The sequence below is a fragment of the Gossypium hirsutum genome, chromosome D06 (genome assembly GCF_007990345.1).
Source record: "Gossypium hirsutum isolate 1008001.06 chromosome D06, Gossypium_hirsutum_v2.1, whole genome shotgun sequence".
Classification (NCBI taxonomy): Eukaryota; Viridiplantae; Streptophyta; class Magnoliopsida; order Malvales; family Malvaceae; genus Gossypium; species Gossypium hirsutum.
Window position 1 is genome coordinate 55819311 of NC_053442.1, and position 23324 is coordinate 55842634.

General features: G+C 33.9%; 1 protein-coding gene across 11 annotated transcripts; it reads right to left on the reverse strand.

The window, feature by feature from the left end:
* Positions 1 to 2966: 2966 nt before the first annotated feature.
* On the reverse strand, positions 2967 to 23313 carry LOC107901926 (flap endonuclease 1). Of its 11 annotated transcripts, XR_005914953.1 has the most exons (10): positions 22708 to 23313; positions 22400 to 22584; positions 22240 to 22311; positions 21885 to 22152; positions 5728 to 5781; positions 4392 to 4512; positions 3778 to 3836; positions 3563 to 3622; positions 3381 to 3421; positions 2967 to 3285 (listed from the first exon to the last, which is right to left on the reverse strand). XR_005914953.1 is itself a non-coding variant. In XM_041095912.1 (6 exons), the coding sequence occupies exons 3-6, from the start codon at positions 3828 to 3830 to the stop codon at positions 3146 to 3148; spliced, it is 294 nt and encodes a 97-aa protein (XP_040951846.1). In that variant the 5' UTR covers positions 3831 to 3836; positions 4392 to 4512; positions 5728 to 5781; the 3' UTR covers positions 2967 to 3145. The 11 variants fall into 11 exon arrangements, 1 of the variants encoding a protein (XP_040951846.1); XR_005914950.1 differs by having other exon boundaries at positions 21885 to 22319; positions 22708 to 23311; XR_005914955.1 differs by having other exon boundaries at positions 22240 to 22319; positions 22400 to 23303.
* Between the last annotated feature and the right edge of the window lie 11 nt (positions 23314 to 23324).

Sequence of the window (23324 nt, forward strand, 5' to 3'; positions counted from 1 at the left end):
TTTGGTGTCTACAGCATGTTAATTTATATGTGTGAAAATTTTGTGTGAAAATTTTATCGTTTGTATGCTCGATTTTATAAAAAGAACTTAATCGCGTAAATTGTAAAAGTGGCATTCTAATTGTTAAAGTGCTTAATTGCTTTGATTAATTAATTATGGAGTCCTTAAAATGAAATTTAGCCATTGAATACATGAATGGACGGTAATGGCATGCATTATATGGTTTTATTATTAAATCATTAAGGTTATATTGGTAAATGGATAATAAAATGTAATTAAAATAAAACAAAATAGGAAATGGCCATGCATGTTCATCTTTTGGCCGAATATTGAAGAGAAAAAGAACCATTTGAAAGCTTTAAAGATTCGGCACTTTGAAGCTCAAATTCAGGTATGGATTTTGTTTGGTTTTCGATAATTTTTACGTTTTTGAGATCGTTGCTTTGTATATTACCTAGCTCATACTTTAATTTTCAGAACTGATGATGAATTTGAGATTTGCCATTGTTGATAATGTGATGAATTTGTTGTTTGATGATGAAAAATAAATGTTTGATGTTTGATTATCATGTTTAATTAAGTAATTTTTGATAAAAATCCAAATTAGGGATTTATTTGTGGAATTTGAAAATTCAAGGGCTTAAATGTGAAATAAATGAAATATATGGGCTGCTAGGGACCATAGGAAGATTCGGCTAAGGCATGGTTTTGATGAATTTTGTGTATTTGGTGTATTTTTGTATTAAGGACTAAAATGTTAAAAATGTAAAATTTGGGGGCTAAAGTGTAATTCCCTAATTAGGTGTTTATGGATTGAATTAAATGAGATGTGTTATTAAATAGCCAAATTTGAATTTATTTAGATCAAGAAAAGAGGAAATCAGATTTGGATCGAGAAAAATCGAAGGTTGTCGAATAGTTGTTCCGATCCATTCGTGTCCGTACGAGGTAAGTTCATAAGTAAATAATTATTGTTAAATTCATATGAAAATGTATTTAATTGTGCCGAATTGAATTTTAGTAACTTTATATGTGTAAGCCGAATTGATATAAGTACGGGAGAAATAGCTACGAGCTTGAATCGATCGAATTACAACGTACGAAAGCCCCGTACGAACAATAGGACTAGTTAGGATACATATGTCATGACATAGGATTTCGATATGTGATTTTGTGTAAGACCACGTCTGGGATGTTGGCATCGAATTGGGATTTACGTGTAAGACCCTGTTTGGGACAGTGGCCTCGATATTTGATTACATGTAAGACCTCATCTGGGACGTAGGCATTGTACGAGCTTTTTGAGTTATCCGAGTATCCTTATTGATTCCGAATGGTTTAGCGGGCAGTGTTAAGTTTAGATCAAATGTGAAATCGATTTAAATGGCTCAGGTACGTGCGAAATTAAATGTTCATGAAAATAGGTAAGCATAATACTTGATATGATGATATGAATTATACATGTTAAAGGTGTGATTATTATGTACATGAGATTGTTCATGTTCGGCCATATTGAGATAATTATGCTAATATTAATTTGATAATTTATTTTCTTATGACTTACCAGGCAAATTAAGCTTACTGTGTGTGTGTTTGTTCGTTGTTTTATAGATTTTTGAAAAGCTAGTTACGAGCTCGGGGATCGTCTAGGAAGTCCGTCATACTATTGATCTCTATTTCAATACTTTAAAAGCTTGAAACTTTGAATATATGGCATGTATAGGCTAGCATTTGTTTTGGTTGGTCTTGAAATTTGTATATATTTAGCCATGCGAAAATGGCTTGTTCTTAAAGCTAAGGTTCAAATGTTTAAGTAATTTTGGTCATGATATATGTGTTTGGTAATCTTGATATATGGATGTGTTTTGGTCGTGGATTGATCATGATGCTAATGTTGGTTATATGATTCGACAATGAGGAAAGGTAGTAAGAAGTATAATTGCCTTTATAGTTAGCTCATTTTGGAAGTACGAAATGTGGTATAATTTGGCTTGTTAATAAGGTAAGATGATGAATATATATATTTGATTGTGTATTAGTTATGTTGATTCTATTTGTAATTGTAAAATATACACATATATTATGAGTGAATGGTTGGTTTTTAGGTACGGTTCATGATGGAAAATAATGATTATATGTTGAGTAAGTTGGATGGTCATTTGAATAGCTATAAGTGACAGTCGTATTGATATTATAATTTTGAGATAGTATCACTACACCAAAACAGGCTTTTAGCGGCGTTTTTTTGGGCCTCTAAAAGTATTTGCAGCGCTTTCACTAGTGCCGCAAAAAAATGCCGCTATTTACAACGTCGCTAACTTTTGCGGCGCTTCTCCCACAAACGCCGCTATAGGTCCTAACATTTAGCGGCGCTTTTCCCACAAACGCCGCTATAGAACATGATCTTTAGCGGCGCTTCTCTCACAAACGCCGCTAAAGATCATGGTCTTTAGTGGCGCTTTTATCACAAACGTCTCTATAGAACATGATTTTTAGCGACGCTTTTATCACAAACGCCGCTATAAAACATGATCTTTGGCGGCGCTTTTATAATAAACGCCGCTAAAAGTACCGTTCTTTAACGGCATTTATAAAAAACGCCATTAACTTTAGCAGATTCAATTTCCATTCATATACAACCCTTCCTGTACTATAATAAAATATATGATCCTATTAAAAATATTTTTATTAAATGAATTTTTATAATAACAAATAGAAAGGCCAAATTTTATTCTGAATGTATTACTTTTAACAATAAAAGTAAAATAAATTATAGTAATAAATTTCAACATTCACCTATAATATGGCAACAAATTTACACTTTAATCTTATTTTAAATTGATTATATTATTTAATTAATTATAGATCATAAGTATATAAAATAATGTATATAGCATATAATATTAACATAAACAGTTAAATTTCCTAACAAAAAATAAATAAATAAATTTCATTACACGGGAAAAGAACATATATTCTTTTCATTATTATATAACAAAAATTAGTACTACAAATACGGTTATTATACATACGCTTTCGTTTTCTTGCAGCTTTGAATTAATTGAACTCTAGGAGTATCTACTACTGACAGGTGACAAAATTTTGGCTACATATTTAATTTTTCAATGTCGTCCTTATTTCCAGTCTAATAATAAAAACAATAGCACCTTAATTTTCTGTAGTGGTGAAACAACAAAAGAAAACTTATCACTCCATGTGTGACCAAAGAAAAATATCTCCATGGTTTCTTGTAAATCCTCAGCAGCATCTGCCTTCTTTGAGTAACTACATGACAAATTTAGTATAAAAATTATGAAAAAGCTCCAGTCATATTGAAGGAAACCAGCAAAAAATAATTTGAATAATTTGCAATAAAGTACCGCTTTTTTTCAAATCTGGAAGCTGCCCATCAAAAACATAGCTGAAAGAAAATACCACAAGCATTAGCAAATAAAAGGCCATTGGGATGTGGTACCGTATAGGCAGCGTAAGGCAGAAAATAACTGTGTTAAAATGACTGACTAATTAACTTCTAAAAAGAAAAGGGAAAGAAACACATTACACAGGTTTAAGCCCAGCTTCAAGAAGCCGAATTGTCCGAGTAAACATGCCTTGCAAATGACTAAGGATTACGCCAGCAGAACCCATGTAAACATTTTATGAACCAAATAATGAAAATGTAATTGAAAAGGTAAAAAAATAAAATAAGAATCAGCTAACGATAGTTTTGTAAGATAAAAAAGAATTAATGAATGAAGAGAAAAATATATTAAAAACCTGGTAACTTCACCGGCTTCATTGGTGAGCATTTCAGTCCCCATACGACCCATCACAATCTACAGTCAACCCAAAATTAAAAAAAAAAAAACATTATTAGTTAGTCTTAGCTCTCAAATGGATGTAAAAGAGAAAACTTTCTTTTTTTTTTCTTTTCGAGGGAACAATATACGAACGATTTGAGAACCCCAGAAATTATTCACCTTGTTGCCGAACCTCACATAATAATCAAAATAAATAATTTGCTAACATATTAAAATTACGTTTAAAAACCTTAAGCACCGAAAATGAGGGATGGGAATTTCACAGCTTAACCCTATACATATCAATCGTCTAATAATTCCACTGGACAGACAATTTCAGTCCACTGCTAAACAATTCAACTAGGATATCATGATTCATGAAAGTACGACATCAATTTCAATTAATTAGAAACATGCAAAAGATGAGAAACAGTACCATCCATAATCATAAATCGTCCAATTTATTTAACTCAAACAACTCAAAAACGTTTGCAATGTCATACAGCAGATGGTACATGATTCAAATTGCATGTAGCAAATAGAAATGCCTGGTTATATCCTCTGAGCAGAATGGCTTACATGAGATTATACCTATATTGGGATATAACAACCAAAGTACAACGGGGAGAACACACAGGTTGATGGAATTAGAGACGTATTCACTAGCAATCATGGGGCGAACATCTTTTTCATCTGCAAGCCATGCCTTAACCTGTAATATAACAAGCAACATCACTTTTTGGCATTTGTATAGCCCACCCCATAAACAAGTTTAGTTCAATAGCATAAGCTCATAAAGAAAAAACCTGATAATCTGATTAAATGAATCCTTAACTATGCTAAACTAGTCCTTAAAAATTACAATAAAAAATATAAATTAGATAAACATAGACACTTATATATGGTGACTGCTTGTCTTTAACAGTGACATTTGACCATCACCAAAGTCATGGTCTTCAGGATTTGAACTAATGATTTTAAATCAGTCTTAGGTGTTTAATTTATATCAATATCGAAGACCATAAAACCTCAAAATGTTTCAAGACAGGTAAAGAGATAATAAATTATTTAAAACCTCAAAATATTTCAAGAAAACCTTAAATTGTTTCAAGACAGACAAAGATATAGTAAATCATTTAAACCCTCAAAATATTTCAAAACAAACAAAGAGATAGTAAATTATTTCAAGACAACCAAAGATATAGTAAATTATTAAAACAGAGACAAAGACCTAGTAAATTATAAAAAAAACCTCAAAATATTTCAAGAAAACCTTAAAATGTTTCGAGACTGATAAAGAGATAGTAAATTATTTAAAATTTTAAAATGTTTCAGGACAAACAAAGAGAGAGTAAAATGTTAAAAACCTTAACATGTCTCAAGATAATCAAAGAGATAGAGATAAGGAGTAAAAAAATATTAAACTATAAAAAACAAAGAGGTTCTTCAATGTTGAAGTAAAAAGTAGAATAAAAAAATATTATCAAAGCGAAAAGGAAATTCATAATGAATCAACAGCAGGATTTCAAGTGTAACAAGCTGAAAATAGTATACCGAGTGAAATCTTTTAGATGGTGCCACAATTTAAATTTCAAATATGTATATAGCTAAATTTCTTTAAATATTAAAACCACCATAAATATAATGAATAAGGAGATGATAAATATTAGGAATACAAAAAAATCCAAACAAAGCCACGTGCAGACAACAAGTGCACGAACATACATGTCTACATGTATTAATCTTTTTAATTTAAATTTCATTTTCAAGCTTATTAAATGTGTTACTTAATCTTCCAACTCCAAATGAAAAAGCAGACTATTTGAATTGTATTATAGAAATCAGAGTTCCAAATACCTATTGCAAGAACATAAGAATTCAAGAACACACCTTTAACCTTAACTCTGCACTAATAGTCTCTAAATACCTTACAAGATCCACAGAGTCATCGACATGGATGATGTCTGATCTTCAAATGAACCTATAAGATTGAGTGGAAAAATAAGATTCCAAAGAGTCCTTACAACAAAATCACAGAAGTAAAAACTTTCAAATCAAAAATGGTTTTAGATAACCTCAAAACAGTACCAACATAAACCTTTTGATAACTAAGCCTTCTGTCGTACATGCAAAATTTATATTCAACAAGGTAATGTTAGACTTAAAACCCTAAGCTGCATATTAAGCAAAAGCTACCATTTTTAACAGAAAAACATAAAATAGAGATGAAAAAACTCAGAGGAAAAAATTCTATGTTATTCTACTGCTTCAGTTTACTGATTATAAAGAGATGAATAATTATTTTAAACGGAACAAATCCTAATTTCCTAAGAATCAGTAACTGAGATTGGTTTCTATTTACAAGGGATTCCAACAGATTTCTATCCTTAATTATAGGGATTCCAACACTCCCCCTCAAGCTGGAGTGTAGATGTTAATCAAACTCAGCTTGCCAATAAGTTCTTCAAACATGTTTCTGTTCAAACTTTTAGTTAACATGTCTGCAACTTGTTGTCTAGTAGGTAGGTAGGTGATGCATACTTCTCCTGAATGTATTTTTTCTTTTATAAAGTGACGATCTATTTCCACATGTTTGGTCCGATCATGATGCACAGGATTATGTGCTATGCTGACAGCAGCCTGGTTGTCACAGTACATCTTCATAGGTCTGGTATAAGGCACTTTTAGTTCTCCCATAAGTCTTTGTATCCAAACTCCTTCGCATATACCATGAGATAGTGCTCAATACTCTGCCTCTGCACTGCTGCGTGCTACCACAGACTATTTTTTGCTCTTCCACGTCACGAGATTACCCCAAACATAACTACAATAGCCGCTTGTAGAGTGTCTATCATTAACAGAACCTGCCCAGTCTGCATCAGTGTAGACTTTCATGCTTCGGTTGACAGTCTTCTTGAAGTACAGGCCTTTACCAGGAGTTCCTTTTAGATATCTTAGTATTTTATATGCAGCTTCCAGGTGCTTCTCCCTCAGGGCATGCATATACTGACTTATAACACTCACACTGAAGGCTATGTCTGGACGGGTGTGAGATAGGTAGATGAGCCTTCCTACTAGACGTTGATATCTCCCACTGTCGATTTCTTCTCCATCCTCATCAGTTCCCAATTTAAGGTTAAACTCCATAGGAGTTTCGGCTGGTTTGCTGCCCATCAAACCAACTTACAACAGTAGATCAAGAACATATTTCCTTTGGGAAATGAAGATACCTTTTTTCGACCTTGCTACCTCCATACCAAGAAAATATTTAAAACTCCTCAAGTCTTTAAGTTCAAACTCTGTACCAAGAAATTCTTTCAATCTCAAAATTTTGCTCGAGTCATTTCCTATTAATATTACATCGCCAACATAAACGATAAGGATGCAGCATTTACCCTCTTCCGAGTGTTTGTAGAACATGGTGTGGTCTGCCTATCCTTGAATGTAATTTCTGCTAGTCATAGCTTTTGCAAATCGGTTGAACCACGCTCGTGGAGATTGTTTCAGCCCATACAAGGACTTCTTCAACTTACACACTTGGTCATTGTTTTCTTCAAACTCGGGTGGGAAATCCATGTACACCTCCTCATTTAATTCCCCGTTGAGAAAAGCATTTTTTACATCTAATTGAGTCAAGTGCCAATCAAGGTTGGCAGCAAGAGATAGCAGGACCCGAATGGAGTTTAGCTTGGCAACCGGTGCAAACGTCTCGTTGTAGTCGAGACCATAAGTTTGGGTGAATCCCTTAGCCATAAGTCGAGCTTTGTATCGGTCAATACGGCCATCGGGTTTAAATTTCGTAGTGAAAATCCATTTGCACCCTACGATTTTTTTCCCTTTAGGCAGATCCGAGACTTCCCATGTTTCATTGTTTTGAGGGCCTTCATTTCTTCCATCACAACTTGTCTCCACTCAGCTGATTCAAGAGCCTCTTCTATATTTTTTAGAATTTTTACAGAACCAACATTAGTCACAAAAGCTTTGTAAGACTTAGATAAATTTCTATAGGATACAAACCGAGAAATAGGATGTTGAGTGCAGCTCCTTGTACCCTTTCGAACTGCAATTGGAAGATAGATGGATGGTGACGGAGGTGGGACTTCTGTTTCAGAACTGTCCTCGGTTGGAGATGTAATTGGCACTGCTGTATCAGTTTCAGGAGAATGATTTCGTTAGGAGTAAACCTGTATTTGCTATTTTCCTTGATCAAGTGGCTGTTGTACTTTGGTGGAGGTATTGTTATTGGGAAGGACGGTGTTAAATTCTTGCTGCACAGGGGAAACAACAACTAAATCTAGGATAGGTTTGTTTGTGATAGTAGTAGTAGGATCAGGAGGTATAATGAGGAGAGTATTAAGGGTCTCATCTTCATTAAAAATCTCCCCCTGAAGATGAGATGCTGCAAAATATTGTTCATTTTCAAAGAATGTAACATCCCGAGAGACAAACATTCGGCGCAATGTTGGTGAGTAACACTTATAGCCTTTTTGTGTAGGGGAATATCCAATGAAGATGCAGGTGTGGGCTCGAGATCAAGTTTGGATTGATTTTGTTGATGGTTATGGACAAAAGCTTTACAGCCGAATATTTTGGCTGGAAGATTAGGAACATGAAATAGAGGGAAAGCCTTTAAAAGAGTATTTAGAGGTGTTTGGAAATTGAGGATCTTTGATGGCATTCAGTTTATGAGATAACAGGTAGTGAGGACAGCTTCTCCCCACAAGTATTTTGGAACATTCATAGTGAACATTATGGCTTCAGCCACATCAAGGAGATGACGATTTTTCTCTTAGAGATCCCGTTTTGTTGAGGAGTGTCAGGACAAGAGCTTTGGTGTATAATGCCTTGGTTAGAAAGGTATGGACTTAAGACAGAGTTGAAGTATTCTTTCCCATTGTCGGTATGGAGGGTATGTATGGTAGAGTTGAATTGGGTTCGAACCATTGAGTGAAAATTTTGGAATACTTTGGGTGTTTCAAATTTTTCTTTGAGTAGATAGACCGAACAGACCCTAGTATGATCATCAATGAATGTTATAAACCATCTAGCCCCTGTAATATTTTTCACTCGGTTGGCTCCCCATAGGTCACTATGGATTAACGAAAAAGGTTGGGACTGAATATGTGGTTTTAATGGGTATGGCACATGGGTATGTTTAGATAATTGGCAAATTTCACACTTCAAGGAATTAATACTTTTATTTTGAAATAACAGCGGAAGATGTTTTTTCAAATACACAAAGTTTGGATGTCCTAACCTACGGTGCCATAACATAATAGTGTCCTCTTTTGCAGTGGATAGAGCCAATCCCCCTTGTGTACTGTTTTTATTCCAAATATAGTCCATCATCAACTTTAGTAGTGCCAATCATCCTCCCCAATTTCTGTTCCTGTATCACACAACCAATTGCAGTAAATTCAGCAAGAACTTTTTCATCCTTAGTAAGTTTACTAATTGAAAGTAAATTACAGGACAAGTTTGAGACATGTAGGACTTTATCGAGAGAAAAACTCTCTGTCATTTGTACTTCTCCTATTTCAGTCACAGGTGAGTAAGAATCGTCAGCTATGCGGATTTGAGATTTGTTATGACAAGGAGTGTAGGTGTGAAACAACGTGGAGTCACCTTTCATGTGATCGGAGGCGCCCGAAATCGAGTATCCAAGGAGATTGATTATTAGATTCAAAAGCAATGTTGAGGGCAGTACCTTGAGTTACTAGAGATCCATGAGTAGTGGGAGTACCAAGTATCTTATGGAGAGTCTCAAGTTGTGTCTTGGTTAAGCGAACATCAAGAACATCATCAGCAGTAGTGGAGGATAACATGGCAGTCTTATTATCCTTCTGTTTTTTTTCAGGATAGCCATGGAGTTTGAACCATTTTCTTTTGTATGACCAACACGATTGCAGTGACTACACCATGGTCTTGTTGATCCAGAATCATTTTCAGCACGTTGGTTTTGTGGTTGTGGACCTTTAGAGATGAGAGTAGAGGATTCAGTAGGACGGTTAGAAATCGGGGTCATAGGTTTAGTTTCCTTTGAATCTCCCATCATGACAAGACAACGATTTTCTTCTCTTCTAACTTCTGTAAATGCTTCACCGATCGTTGGAAGAGGTGATCTACCCAGAATTCGGCCACGAACCTCATCTAACTCACGGTTCAGTCCTGCTAAAAACTCATAAAGACGTTCATTGTTGAGATGGGTCATAAACCTATTGTGTTCTAAGCCTTCACCCCAATCTGCCTCATAATACATATCCAGTTCTTGCCACAAAATTTTCAAATTGTTGTAGTAGTGAGTTACCTCGAGTGTTCCTTGTCGTATATCCTTTAACTTAAGCTTCATCTCAAATACTTGGGAGGCGTTTCCAAGATCTGAGTAGTTTTCTTTGACTGCATCCCACATGTCTTTTGCAGTTTTGAAAAAAAGATAGGTGCGGCTTATATGGCTTTCCATCGAATTGATTAGCCAAGCCATTACAATTGAATTGTTGAGTTCCCAAGTGGCATAAGTAGGATAAGCTATGGTTGGTCATGGAATTTCTCCATTGATGTACCCTAATTTGCCACGACCATAAATCACCATAAGAACCGATTGAGACCATTGCAAGAAGTTCTTCCCATTTAGCCGATGATTGGTGATTATAAGGGAGGAATTAATTTCACCTTGAGTGATTCCCTGATTGATATTCTGAGTTATTTGTGATGTCTCAGTTTCAGAGAAATTCTAATTGATATCACCCATTGGAGGACTAAATCGAAGAAATTTTTAGGAAGGGAAATTAGAGAAAAAAATAGGATCGAATGAATCCTAAAGCTCTGATACCATGAAAAAACTCAGAGGAAAAAATTCTATGTTATTCTACTGCTTCTACAGATTATAAAGAGAGGAATAATTATTTTAAAGGGAACAAATCCTAATTTCCTAAGAATCAGTAACTGAGATTAGTTTCTATTTACAAGGGATTCCAACAGATTTCTATCCTTAATTATAGGGATTCCAACAAGAGATATTTCCAGCTCAACAGACTAGGTATCTTAAAACAGGGCATTTGTTCATGATAAGTACAATGTAATTTTCACACTTGTAGCGTCCAAAATCTCCATATTTACATCATAAACGGAACAGCCAAGATTGGGATGAGTTGACTTGTTAATCCATCATAAAAATTTTAAATTAAAATGTAACTCAATTGATTTGTAGGTACAAACACTTAAAGAGTAAAATCTAACAAATCTTTAAAAAAAATTATAAACTTAAAATGTGAATCTTAATATCAACCTTTCTTTTAGATAAGAAAAATATGAATAGTAATACTTAAGTTCAATATTGTTTGTAGTGATCCTAAACTAAGGGATTGGCTTAAGTTCATTAGAGTTTAGTCAATGGTTGTAGTTGTGTTCTGTTATATGGTTATTCATCCAATCTTCATTCATGCATAGATATGTTTTAAGTTTGATGTTTTGTGTTTATTGGTGTCTGGTCCTAGGAGAAAGACAAAACCAATTACATTACACCTAACTTAAATGCTCTTCTTGCAGACATGTCATAGATTTCTTCTCAACTCTCTCTTTCTCGACATTTCCCGAGTTAGAAAATAGTAAATCACCAAAACAAAAGATCTTCCTGCTAGAACAATTTTTTGGCCCATGCGTTTCCAATCTGAAAAAGAAGAAGCTAAAAGAATGTAAGATACTGGCAAACCCATCATTAAAAACGCCAAACAAAATTGAATATATCAAGCTTGCATCAATGGGAGGAATTTCCAATGTCCAGCAGTAATACTATCTTAATTTCATCAAAATTGTTAAATACCCATTACTTATATAACAATTATCAAGGCATGCACCCAACTCAAAGAATGGGAAATGAAAAACAAATGGTTCGGTTTCATTTTAATCTAAGCCGTACCTTATATTTATAAACGACAAACAAGGAGAACACCTGCTTCTCAACCAGAACAAGACAGGAAGAAGAAGAAGCAACGCCAGAGGAGACCGACGGAGACGTGATACAGCAGAGGAGACCGACCGATCGAGTTTGGGGAAATAGGGAAATTTTAGGGATTTGAGGGAGAATGGGAGTTTGGGGATAACTCACGATATTTGGGGTTTAAGTTTCGGTCAAATGTGGTGAAAAAATGACGTAGTTACTGTATGAATATGAACCTATTTGTGGCATTTATAAATAAGCCCCACTAATATGAGTCCAAACGCACCCGTTTCACAACAACATAACTAAAACTTGTAGCGTGTATGGCTAAAATGCCACTAATAAAATGTACAATACCTCACCGTCTTAAGAAATCCTAACCCATATTTGCGGCGATTTAATCACTGCGCCACTAAAAAAACACAAAACGGCACCGTTTATACAACTCATAATACATCTTTTAATACATTTTTATGGCGTTTTTGGTCAAAACGAATTTATTATTATCTCTTTTACAATTATATAAGAACATATTTAAAATATAAATTAAAAAAATCAATTAATCTAAACCCAAAACCCTAACTGGACTCCTAAAATCTTAAACTCTAAATCCCTAACACTTAACCCATAACGTTTAACCCCTAACCCCTAAACTTTAAATCCCAACCCTTAAACCATAATCCCTAATCCATAATACCTAAATCTATACCCCCTAAACCTTAAAATAGTGCATCCTAAACCAGCTTTAAATCTTAAATTAATCATATACCCTAAACCAAAAACCCTAAACAAATTTATTATTATCTCTTTTAAAATTATATAAGAATATATTTAAAATTTAAATTAAAAAACTAATTAATCTAAACTCAAAACCCTAACCTGACCTTTGATTCCCTAAACCCTAAATTCCTAACTCTTAACCCCTAATGTCTAACCCCTAACCCCTAAACATTAAATCTCAACCCTTAAACCATAATCCCTAAATCCATATATACTCCCTAAGTTAACCTTAAAATAGTAACTCCTAAACCGACATTAAATCTTAAATTATTAATCATATACCCTAAACCAAAAATCCTAAACTATAGTGATAATTAATTCAATATTTTAAAATTAATACTATCTCTTTTACGATTATATAAGAAATTTTTTAATATATAAATTAAAAAACAATCAGTAATCATGTACCCAAAAAACTTTAAAATTATTTTAAATAATAGTATTTTAATTTTTCCATGTGTTTTATTTCAAATTATTACTACGTATCATTATTTTTTTCTGAAGATTTTAAATATTCAATTAGAAATAAATTGAATTTTATTTAATTAATATAAATAATAAACCAATTAAGATAAAATATTTTTTGCGGCGCTTTTCCAAAAACGCCGTTAAAGCCTCGAGCATTAGCGGCACTTTTCCAAAAATGACGCTAAAGCCCCGATCATTAGCGGCGCTTTTCCAAAAACGCCGCTAAATCCCCGAACATTAACAGCGCTTTTCCAGAAACGCCGCTAAAGCCCCGAGCATTAGCGGCGTTTTCTCAATAAACGCTCCTAATGCTCGATCTTTAACGGTGATTTCCGTAAAGCGCCGCTAATGCTCAATTTTTACCGGCATTTTTTGTCCAAACGCCACTAAATGTACTGCTAAAAGCCTGTTTTGGTGTAGTGTATGTTAAGCTTAAGATTTGAAATATGGAAATAGTATAAATTTTTGGATGTTGTATGGATGACCGAATAGGTGGTTGTTTAAATGGTTGGCATATGAGGTTTAAAGATGATAATTTGCGTGCGAGATAGGTATGCTTGAATCGTCAATTGTGTTTAATTGATAAATATTATTATGATGAAACGGGTAACAATTTTATAAGTGAATTTGCTGGCCGAATAGATGATGAGATGAATGGTTAAGTATATGAAATTTGGATCGGTTTGGAGCATGTGAATTGGGTGTAATATGATTTGTCTATTTGTGACCGAATATGGTTAATAATATTATAGAGATGCATATGAATTTGTAATGAACAAAATGTTAATATTTGACCATTTGATAAGTATGCACATGTTTCATGCTTGAATAATTAGTTGTTTAGGTTCAGTTTCTTAATGGCTCATTGGATGTTTGAAAAGACGAGGTCTAGACATTATTTTAGCATATGAACTAGGTATGATATGTTTTTATTAATGGTGTTCGAAAATGGTTCATTTTGATATGGTGACTATGCTTGTATATATATAGATGGTATTAAAAGCATGATTGACCATGTGGTAAGTTACTTAATGCCGCATTTGCTAATAGCCAAAAAAGCCTTGTGATACGATTTATTTAGTTTAATATGTGCGTGTATAGAATTATGAAGTAAAATGTTTAATCTAATTAGGTATTCTAATACCATTAGAGAGTTGAGCATATGATTCATGCTATATGTTTATAAAGCTTATATTCTATGGCTTTGTGGCATGTTATTGGTATGAAAATTTTGATTATACGCATGGTATGAATTCGGTTGAATCTTGAGGTACGATTCGTGTTTGCAATATGATTAATAATGTGTGTTTAATATTTAATTAGCTATATGCTTTATATATACGATTATGATTTGTGTGAATATGAGAATGTTCGAAATTGTATTTTTTTTGTTTAGTAATGCCTCATGACCCTAATTCGGCAATGGATACGGGTTAAGGGTGTTACAGAAACTAGGCTTTCGGGATGTAAGAGTGGAGGGTGATGCACTTACGGTTATAAAGAAATTACTTTTAGAAGGTAATGATAGATCAAAGATTGCAAACATAATAAAATAGATTAAATCAAGAACCCCAAGATTTAGGAGCTTATCTTTTCGACATATCCTTTGATCGGTAAACAACGTAGCCCATGGATTGGCAGTATAGGGCCACAATTATGATTTCTCGACTTATGATGAAGTAAGAAAATCTGAGCAGAAAGAGTTAAGAGAAAGAGAGAATATCGAAGAAGAAGATGAAATTTCAGAGAAGAAAGAGCATAAAATTATTGTGTATTTCCATAACTGTCTCACCCTTCATGCTAATTGGTTCATAAAGGGTGGGTAACGGGCAGATTTTGACAGGTTGTTTAAAATAGAATTGACTCAAACGCACTGTATCACTAATATTGCTAAACTCCCCATTTTTTGCACTTAGTTAACTACCCTCCCTTACATGCACCGTTTTCATTAAAACCAACGTTTAAAACTAAACACAAATTAACATAATTATAAAAGTAGTGAACGTTTCTGCCACATCAAGTAGTCCCTTCCAGAGCACAACCCTTGACCTCAATGATCAAATGATGGAAATTTCTTCTGTAGCTCATTCAGACGTTCCCAAGTGGAATCCTCAGGGAATATGTTCAACCATTTAACTAACATTTCCTTGGTTGCATGATTTCCTTTTTTTCACCGTCCTACGATCCAAAATGAAAACTGGTATCTTGAGCAAGTTACTTTTGGCATCTGCAAGAGGTAATGTAGGGGAACAAGGAGCAGACCCAATGTGTTCCTTAAGTTGGGATACGTGAAAAGTAGAGTGAATCCGAGCATCCGCAGGTAGACTTAGTTTGTATGCTACCTTTCCTCTCTTAGCTACAACTAGATAAGGTCCAAAATAATGAGAAGATAGTTTCTTATTACCCTATTTTCTAATTGAATGTTGACGGTAAGGTTTGAGTTTCAAGTAAACTAAGTCACCCACCTGAAACTCTCATTTCGATCACCTCTTGTCAGCCAACTACTTCATTCTGTCCTGAGCTCTTTACAAATGAAATCTCATCATGTGTCTAGCTGCCTCACGATGTTGTAACCCCCGATTAACAGTAACCACCGAAGAAGAACCAGCTAAATAAGACATGTGATGGGGGGTTCCTGGCCATAAAAAGCCTCCTAAGGGGTGAGTCGGATGGTCATGTAAAAAGTAGTATTATACCACAATTCTGCTAATGATAGCCATAAAACCCATTCGAAAGGTTATTCCCCTGACATATGCGTCAAGTACCCTTCTAAATACCGATTTAACACCTCAGTTTGACCATTGGTCTGGGGGTGATAAGCAGTGGGCATGTGTAGCTTAACCCCTAGGTGTTTGAATAAGGCTTGCCAGAAGGAGCTAATGAAAAATTTTATCACGATCATATATGAGAGATTCAGGGACTTCATGAAACTTGTATACTTGGTTTAAATATAATTGAGCCACAATAATAGCAGTAAAAGGGTAAGACGTTGCTAGAAAATGTCCATATTTGGTGAGTCTATCAATCACAACAAGGATAGTATTTTTTCCCTTAGATACAGGCAGTATTTCAACAAAATCTAAACTAACTGCAACCCATGCTTGATCATGAATAGGGAGAGGCTGAAGCAAACCTAAATATGCTAAGGAATCATACTTATATCTCTGACAAACCCCACATTCTCGTACCCACTACTTTACATCCTTTGAAAGGCCCTTCCAATATAACAGACTTGAAATTCTATGTTTGGTGGCATTGACCCCAAAGTTTCCTCCAACAACTTCACTATGGAACATATTAAATATCTTCTTTTTGAGTTCCAAATTGTTCCCTACCACTGCTTTGTGCTTCCTTCGCAAAATTTTCCCATCCCATGACTATTTGGAGTGGAGTTAAGGGGCCTACTATAAGTTTAAACAAATTTGTTGCAACTGAGTGTCAGTGAAACAAGCATCCAAAATTTGACCCCAAATCTCAGACCAGGAAACACTTGCAATGCATTGGAACATTTGACCTTCATGGGAATGGTAGCGTCGTGGAAGTGCATCAGCTACCACGTTCTATCCTTCTTGTCTATAAGATATGGTGTAGCCATAGTCAAGCATTTTGGCCACCCACTTTTGCTGATAAAGGGTTATGACCTGCCTATCCGAGTGAAACCTCAAGCTCTAGTGATCGATTTTAATGTGAAAATGCCTCCATATCAAATAAGGATGCCACTTTTTGCAAGCTAGCAAGATTTCTAGCACCTCCTTGTCATAAATAGACAAGGCTTGTTACCTAATGCCTAACCCTTTACTGAAATAGGCAATAGGATGACTCTTTTGTTGTAAGACAACCCCGATCCCCTGACCACAGACATCTGTTTCAACATAGAATTCTTCATCAAAATTTGGGAAGATCAAAACCGGTGCTTGGGTGATTACTGCCTTGAGCTAATCAAAAGATGTCTGAGCACTGTCAGACCACTACCAAGGTACCTCCTTCTTTAGCAAAGATGTTAACGGTTTGGCTATGACTCCATAATATCTTATAAATTTCCTATAATTTCCTGATAGGCCCAAAACACCTCGTGGATCCTTGATTTAAGTTGGAGAAGGCCATTGAAGAACTCCTTCAATTTTTGTAAGACCCATTTAAATTGCTCCTGCAGAAATGATATGTCCCAAGTATTCCACCTAATTAGCACCAAAGGAACATTTCCTTTTCTTAGCAAACAGCTGTTGCCTCAGGATGCTCAAAACTTCCTTCAAATACCACAAATGCTTAGTCCAATTGGTTGAATAAACCAAATTTTCATAAAAAAAGACTAAGATTAACTTCCTCAATAAGGGCTTAAAAACATTGTTTATTAGGGACTGAAAGCTAGAGGGTGCGTTGGTAAAACCAAATGGCATGACCAAGAATTCATAGTAACCCTCGTGAGTGTGAAACATATTCTTATGAGTGTCACCCTCCTACATGCAAATTTGGTGATTGCCCGAATGCAAATCCAATTTTAAAAAATATGTAGCTTGCCCCAATTCATCAAGTAACTCCTCAATAATAGGAATTGGAAATTTCTCCTTAACAATTAGCTGATTAAACTGTCTGTAATCCACACATAAACGCCAACTTTCATTTTTTTTTACCATAACAATAGGTGAAGCAAATGGACTGTTGCTATCCCTTATGATTCCAGCTTGCAACATTTTTTGGACATGTCTTTCGATCTCATTTTTTTTTAACTACAGGGTACCTATAGGGTTTAACCTTGATCACCTAAGACTCATCATGCAAGGGAATTCTGTGGCCTTGAATTTGAACAGGAGGAAACCCCTTAAGAACTTGAAAAACATCATCAAATTCAGCTAAAATCAACACAATGTCCAGGTGCAAAGACTGAGATGGTAAGGACAATGTAGCTTTAGTAGTAGTAGCAAGTAACATCTAGGGCCTTGGCCTAGCAAACTGAAACACTTGGAAAATTGAGCACCCGATATCAAGTGAAGCTGGCCAGGAAGAATTCCTTGAAGAACACATGTCTATTTTGAATGCTCGAATTGCATTGTTGGGGACGAGAAATTCTATACAATCGATACCAAGATAAAAGCCAGTGAATTCTAAGAACTAAATCACACCCTCTAATAGGTAAAACTATGAAGTCAGTGGAAAATGTAGACCCTTGTGTTTATAAGAAGGTTGACAGATCGACAGATACCTTGAGTTGCTAAATAGATCCCATTAGCAACCATGACTTTGAGTTTATAAGAAGGTTCCACTAGAAGAGGCAACCTAGTGACCATTCGAGAATCGATAAAATTGTGCATGCTCCCCGAGTCAACAAGAATAATAACTTCCATTTGTCTAATATGAGCTGCCAAACGTATGGTGTTAGGACCCTGAGATCCGTTAAGAGCATGTAAGGATACTACTAGTGCCGTAGAGTCAACTTCACCTTTTAAGGTGACCAATTTTTTAGGGCAGTCTTGGAAATCCTCTGAAAAAGGACTGATTAACTCAATGGATGGTTCGCTTGATGCCTCGATTACCAATTGGTATAATTGGGATTTGACACAGTTGTGTCCTGGAGTATACTTCGAAGCACTCCAAAAACAGTCTTTTTTTTTCCTTCTATCACCCATTTCAGACTGAGCGAGGGCCTTAATGGGGGTTTTGATACTAGGTAAAGCAGGGAGTTGGCTCCTGGTTACCATAGCATTCCCAAGATTGTAGACACCCGTTTTTGTCCAAGGCCGATTGGGCCCGTTTAAATTTTTGTTCTCTCTGGCCATTCGAAGCCCACCCAATTTTGGATTTGAGACCTTTGTTTTTCTTTTCTTTTTTCCTTCTTCTTCCCTTTTTTGTCTTGTCAAATACTCAAATTATTATTATCATCACTACAACAACTATTATTATTAATTATTATTATTATTATCATTTTTTTACAAATAAGCGAGATTAAAAAAACAATATATAAACATGAAATGAAATGAAAACGATGAAGTTTTTCATCATTTTTTTGTCTTAAAAGAAAAGGTAAAAAAAAACACAACAACTACAAGCATTCTATTTTTTTTTCTTTTCTTCTATTTTCATTTTTATCATAGGCATGTCATAAGAGATCGAATTTTGGATTCTGATGAAGGGGAGTCACCGGACCGTCGGTCTTTCGCCCCTAGGAGCTACCAAAAATCTCATTTTTCCCTCTCATTTCTAAAATAAAGGTTTCTTTTTAAAAAAAAAGCTTAATTTTGGGAAAAGTTTTGATTTTTTGTACAAAAGAGAAAGTTTAGATTTTAATAAATAAAAATTTGTATTTTTTAGTTATTTTTAAGGAAAGTTTAAATTTTTAAAACAAAATTTCGATTTTTTTTCAACTATTTCAAAGTAAAAGCTTTAATCTTTAAGAAAAATAGTGTTTTTTTTTAAAAGGAGAAAATTTAGATTTTGAAAAATAAAAATATGTTTTTTAGTTATTTTAAAGGAAAGTTTAAAATTTTGATTTTTTTCAACTACTCCAAAATAAAAGTTTTAATCTTTAAGAAAAATATTGTTTTTTTTTAAAGAGAAAGTTTAGATTTTGAAAAATAAAAATATGTTTTTTTAAGTCATTTTAGAGGAACGTTTAAATTTTTAAAATAAAGTTTTGATTTTTTTAACTATTTTGAAATAAAGTTTTGATTTTTTAGAAAATTAATTTTTTTTTCTAAATAAAACTTTGATTTTGCAAAAATAAAAAATAAAAAAATAAAAATTCCGGCCACCGTACGTGGCGGCTGCACCACCGAGGCCGGAGAGCCCAACGGCTCTCCGATGGTGGAGCCATAGCCAACATAGAAGTTGGAAGAAAAAGAGGAAGATGTTTTTTTTTGAAAAACAATGAGTTTAAAATGAAAGAATGAATATTTTTTTTCATTTATAGGTGCTAAAAATGAGTAATTTATTCTCACCCCTTACTTTTTAAATTTTAAAAAAAAATCGCTTTTTTATAGCACCACCCTTGCTCACTGACCTATTTACACCCGTAACCCTTTTATTTATTTAAACATTCGATTTAATTCAAAATTTAAAAATTAAAAGCAAATAAATTGCTACATCAGTCCTCTGTCTTCAACATTTTTTATCTTTTTGTCTTAAAATCAAGCTATGTCATTTTGTTTCCATCTTTAATAAATAATTTACACTTATATCTTCCATTTCACTTGCATTTATACATTATATATTTAATGTTAATTATGCACTTTATTTTAATGTTTTCTATTTATTCACACTTGTGTATTCTTATTTATTCTTATTTCGTTTTATTTATTTTTATGTCTATTTATATTTTTTTTACACACTCCCCTTACATACATTTTAATATTATTTATTTATGTTACTTTGAGTCTTTTATTGTATTATGAATGAGGTGTATTATTGTTATTATTATTATTATTATTATCATCATCATGTTAATGTCTTATTTATTTCATTTTTCTTTTTATTATTGTCATTTTGAAAGAGTTTTAAATTTTCATTAACTTTAGCCAATTTAATTAATTTTCCTATTTTATTACTATTCGTTTTAAAAGAGGGAACTTTAGGTCATTTTTCCATCCTATAATTGTTGACATGAAGTTAGTTAAGTAGGTGTTATATTTTAATGAAACCATAAGGTTTGTACATTTGGATTTAGGTTAGCCCTTAAGATCTTACCTACCATTTACCTTAGAAAAATTTTAAATAGTATGTAAGATATTTTTTTAGGGTTTTAAATTAGTTTTAAATATCGTATAGGATTAGAATCTTAAGTTAATTTGTAAATATCTTTTAGGGCTTTATTCAAGATTAAAACTAAAGATTTTTGTAGGTGAATTGTAAATCATGAGTAGGTGTTTCTAAGTATTTTATTTTAGAAACTTTTTTAAGAAAGCTAATAAATGTTATTTAAGATTTATTATTTTAGGATTTTGACGAATTTAAATCTTAGATCAAGAATTTTAAAGTAAGATAAATCATAAACCCGGCATAGGATACTTTCGTAAGATCTTGATAGGTTCAACGTTATTAATTAAATCTTTTAAATAATAATAATAATAATAAAAGATCGAAAAAGTTGTAGATGTATTTTAATATTTCTCTTAATTCATTGGTAATTTCTAGGTTTTTTTAGAATTCTAAAATAGAATTAATTTTAGGAATTGAAGGTATTTTACTAGAATTATTTATGTATCCTTTAGGGTTCTCGTTAAAAGTAAAAATCTATAATTTAAGTTTCAAATTAGATAAGTTTGGTGAACACATCTTAATCGAGCTACAAGTAGATTGGAGGCTTTTTTTTAGAGTTTTTATTTAAGATTTCCATAAGATTTTAGCCTAGATTAAAACATTAATATGCTTAAATAAAAAAAAATTCTAGCTCTTAAGACCTCGCAGGACTATCCCCGAATAGGCGTTGTGGGGATGCTATAACCTTCCCCACACGTAACCGCACTCTCGAACCCGAAATTTTATCATGAGATTGAGTCTAGACTTTTAGGATTTTTCATAGTATTAATTATAGACTTTTAGACGGTAGGTGGCTAACCAACTTGGCCCTAATTGGTTAGTAGCGACTCTACGTAAATTTAGGCCCTTCATGTCTAACCTTGCTTACTAGGCCCCCGTACCTTTATGTAGGCAACGTTTTGACGAAGACTATTGGAGGTTTTAGTCTGAGGAAACAAAGTTTTGGAATAATTTGAATTCCCTGTTATAGAAACAGTTTTGGAAGAACCTGTGCTAATAATGTCCTCTATTTGCAAAGCTAGAATTAACCCTTCTTCCAAGTTGGTTGGTTTAAACAACTACAACTACTAACCAATCTCGGACTTAAGGTTATGAACAAATATACTCAACACATAACTCTCAGGTAGATGCAATTGGTTCAGAAGACTTACAAATTGGTCATGATATTGCTCAACTGTGCTCATCTATTTCAAGGCAACAAGTTTAGTCATGGGATCCAAAAATCGAGCAGACCCAAACCTGTCCTGTAAAGCTCGAGCATATTGTTCCCAAGTGAGATGTTGAAGTCCACCATTTCGTTGTACAAAGAAATAATGCCACTCAAGTGCTCGACCATCAAGATTCAACATGAGTAATTGAACTTTGGCTTGATCTCCCACATTCTCAGCCTTGAAAAATTGTTCTAGCTTAGCTCACCAACTACAAAAGTTTGTACCATCAAACCGTGGACATTGTAGCTGAAAGAGTCTTCCCATTGAATAATCGCGCCAATACGAGAAGAAGTACCTAAATGACCTCCATCGATTGCTGTAGACATAACTACTGTGTCCTTGGGTGGAAACCTTGGTGGAGGTGTACCTAACAACCTTTTGCCATTTAAACCTTGAATACCAATGGTAGGCTGCCTAAAATATTGATCAAAGAAGGAATGCAACTCATATCTAACCTCGCTGCATATTTCACCCTTAAAATCTTCACGAAAGTCTTTGAAACGAGCATCCAACTTGGCGTCTAACTTGACTTCCATCTTGCTGTCAAGTTGAGAAAGTTCATGTTGTAGGAGACCCATCTCCTCTTGAAGGCATGTCATGATTCCATCAGTGGCCATGAGGAACGTGTAGGCTCTGATACCTTTGATGAAGTAAGAAAGTCTTAGCAAAAAGAGTAAATAAAAGGAGAGAAGATCGAAGAAGAAGATGAAATTTCATAGAAGAAAGAGCATAAAATTCTTGTGTATTTCCATAACTATCTCACCCTTCAAGCTAATTGGTTCATAAAGGGTGGGTAACGGGCAGGTTTTGACAGGCTGTTTAAAATAGAATTGAATTAAACACACTGTATCACTAATATTGCTAAACTCCCTATTTTTGGCACTTAGTCGACTACCCTCCCTTACAAGCACCATTTTCATTAAAACCAACGTTCAAAACTAAACAAAAATTAACAGAATTATATAAGCAGTGAACATTTCTCCCACATCAACTTATTGGGTGAAGGAGGTCCCTTTAGAGATTCAACAACTAGTCATGAAGGAAAAAAGGGTTTTTCAAGGAATATAAGAAGTGTGTGTTCTTGTTTATTCCAAGTCTGAGGGAAGATTTTTTTTACTCTAAGGAACTCAGTAGATGGTAGGTTTGGTTGAAAGGAAATGATTTAATCAAAGATTTAAGGGCTTATGGACTAGTCCACTCTAATTGGATTTTCTCCGGTGCAAGGAAGGGGAAAGGTTTAGAGGGAAGATTAATAGTCTTTATTTTAGGTTTTTTTTTCTATTTCTATGTTTTTTTGTTTTTTTATTTATTTTGGTTCTGCTTTCCTTCTCTGTTAAGTTTTGTCCAGTTGTTTTTAGGGTCCCCCAAGGCACTGCCCAA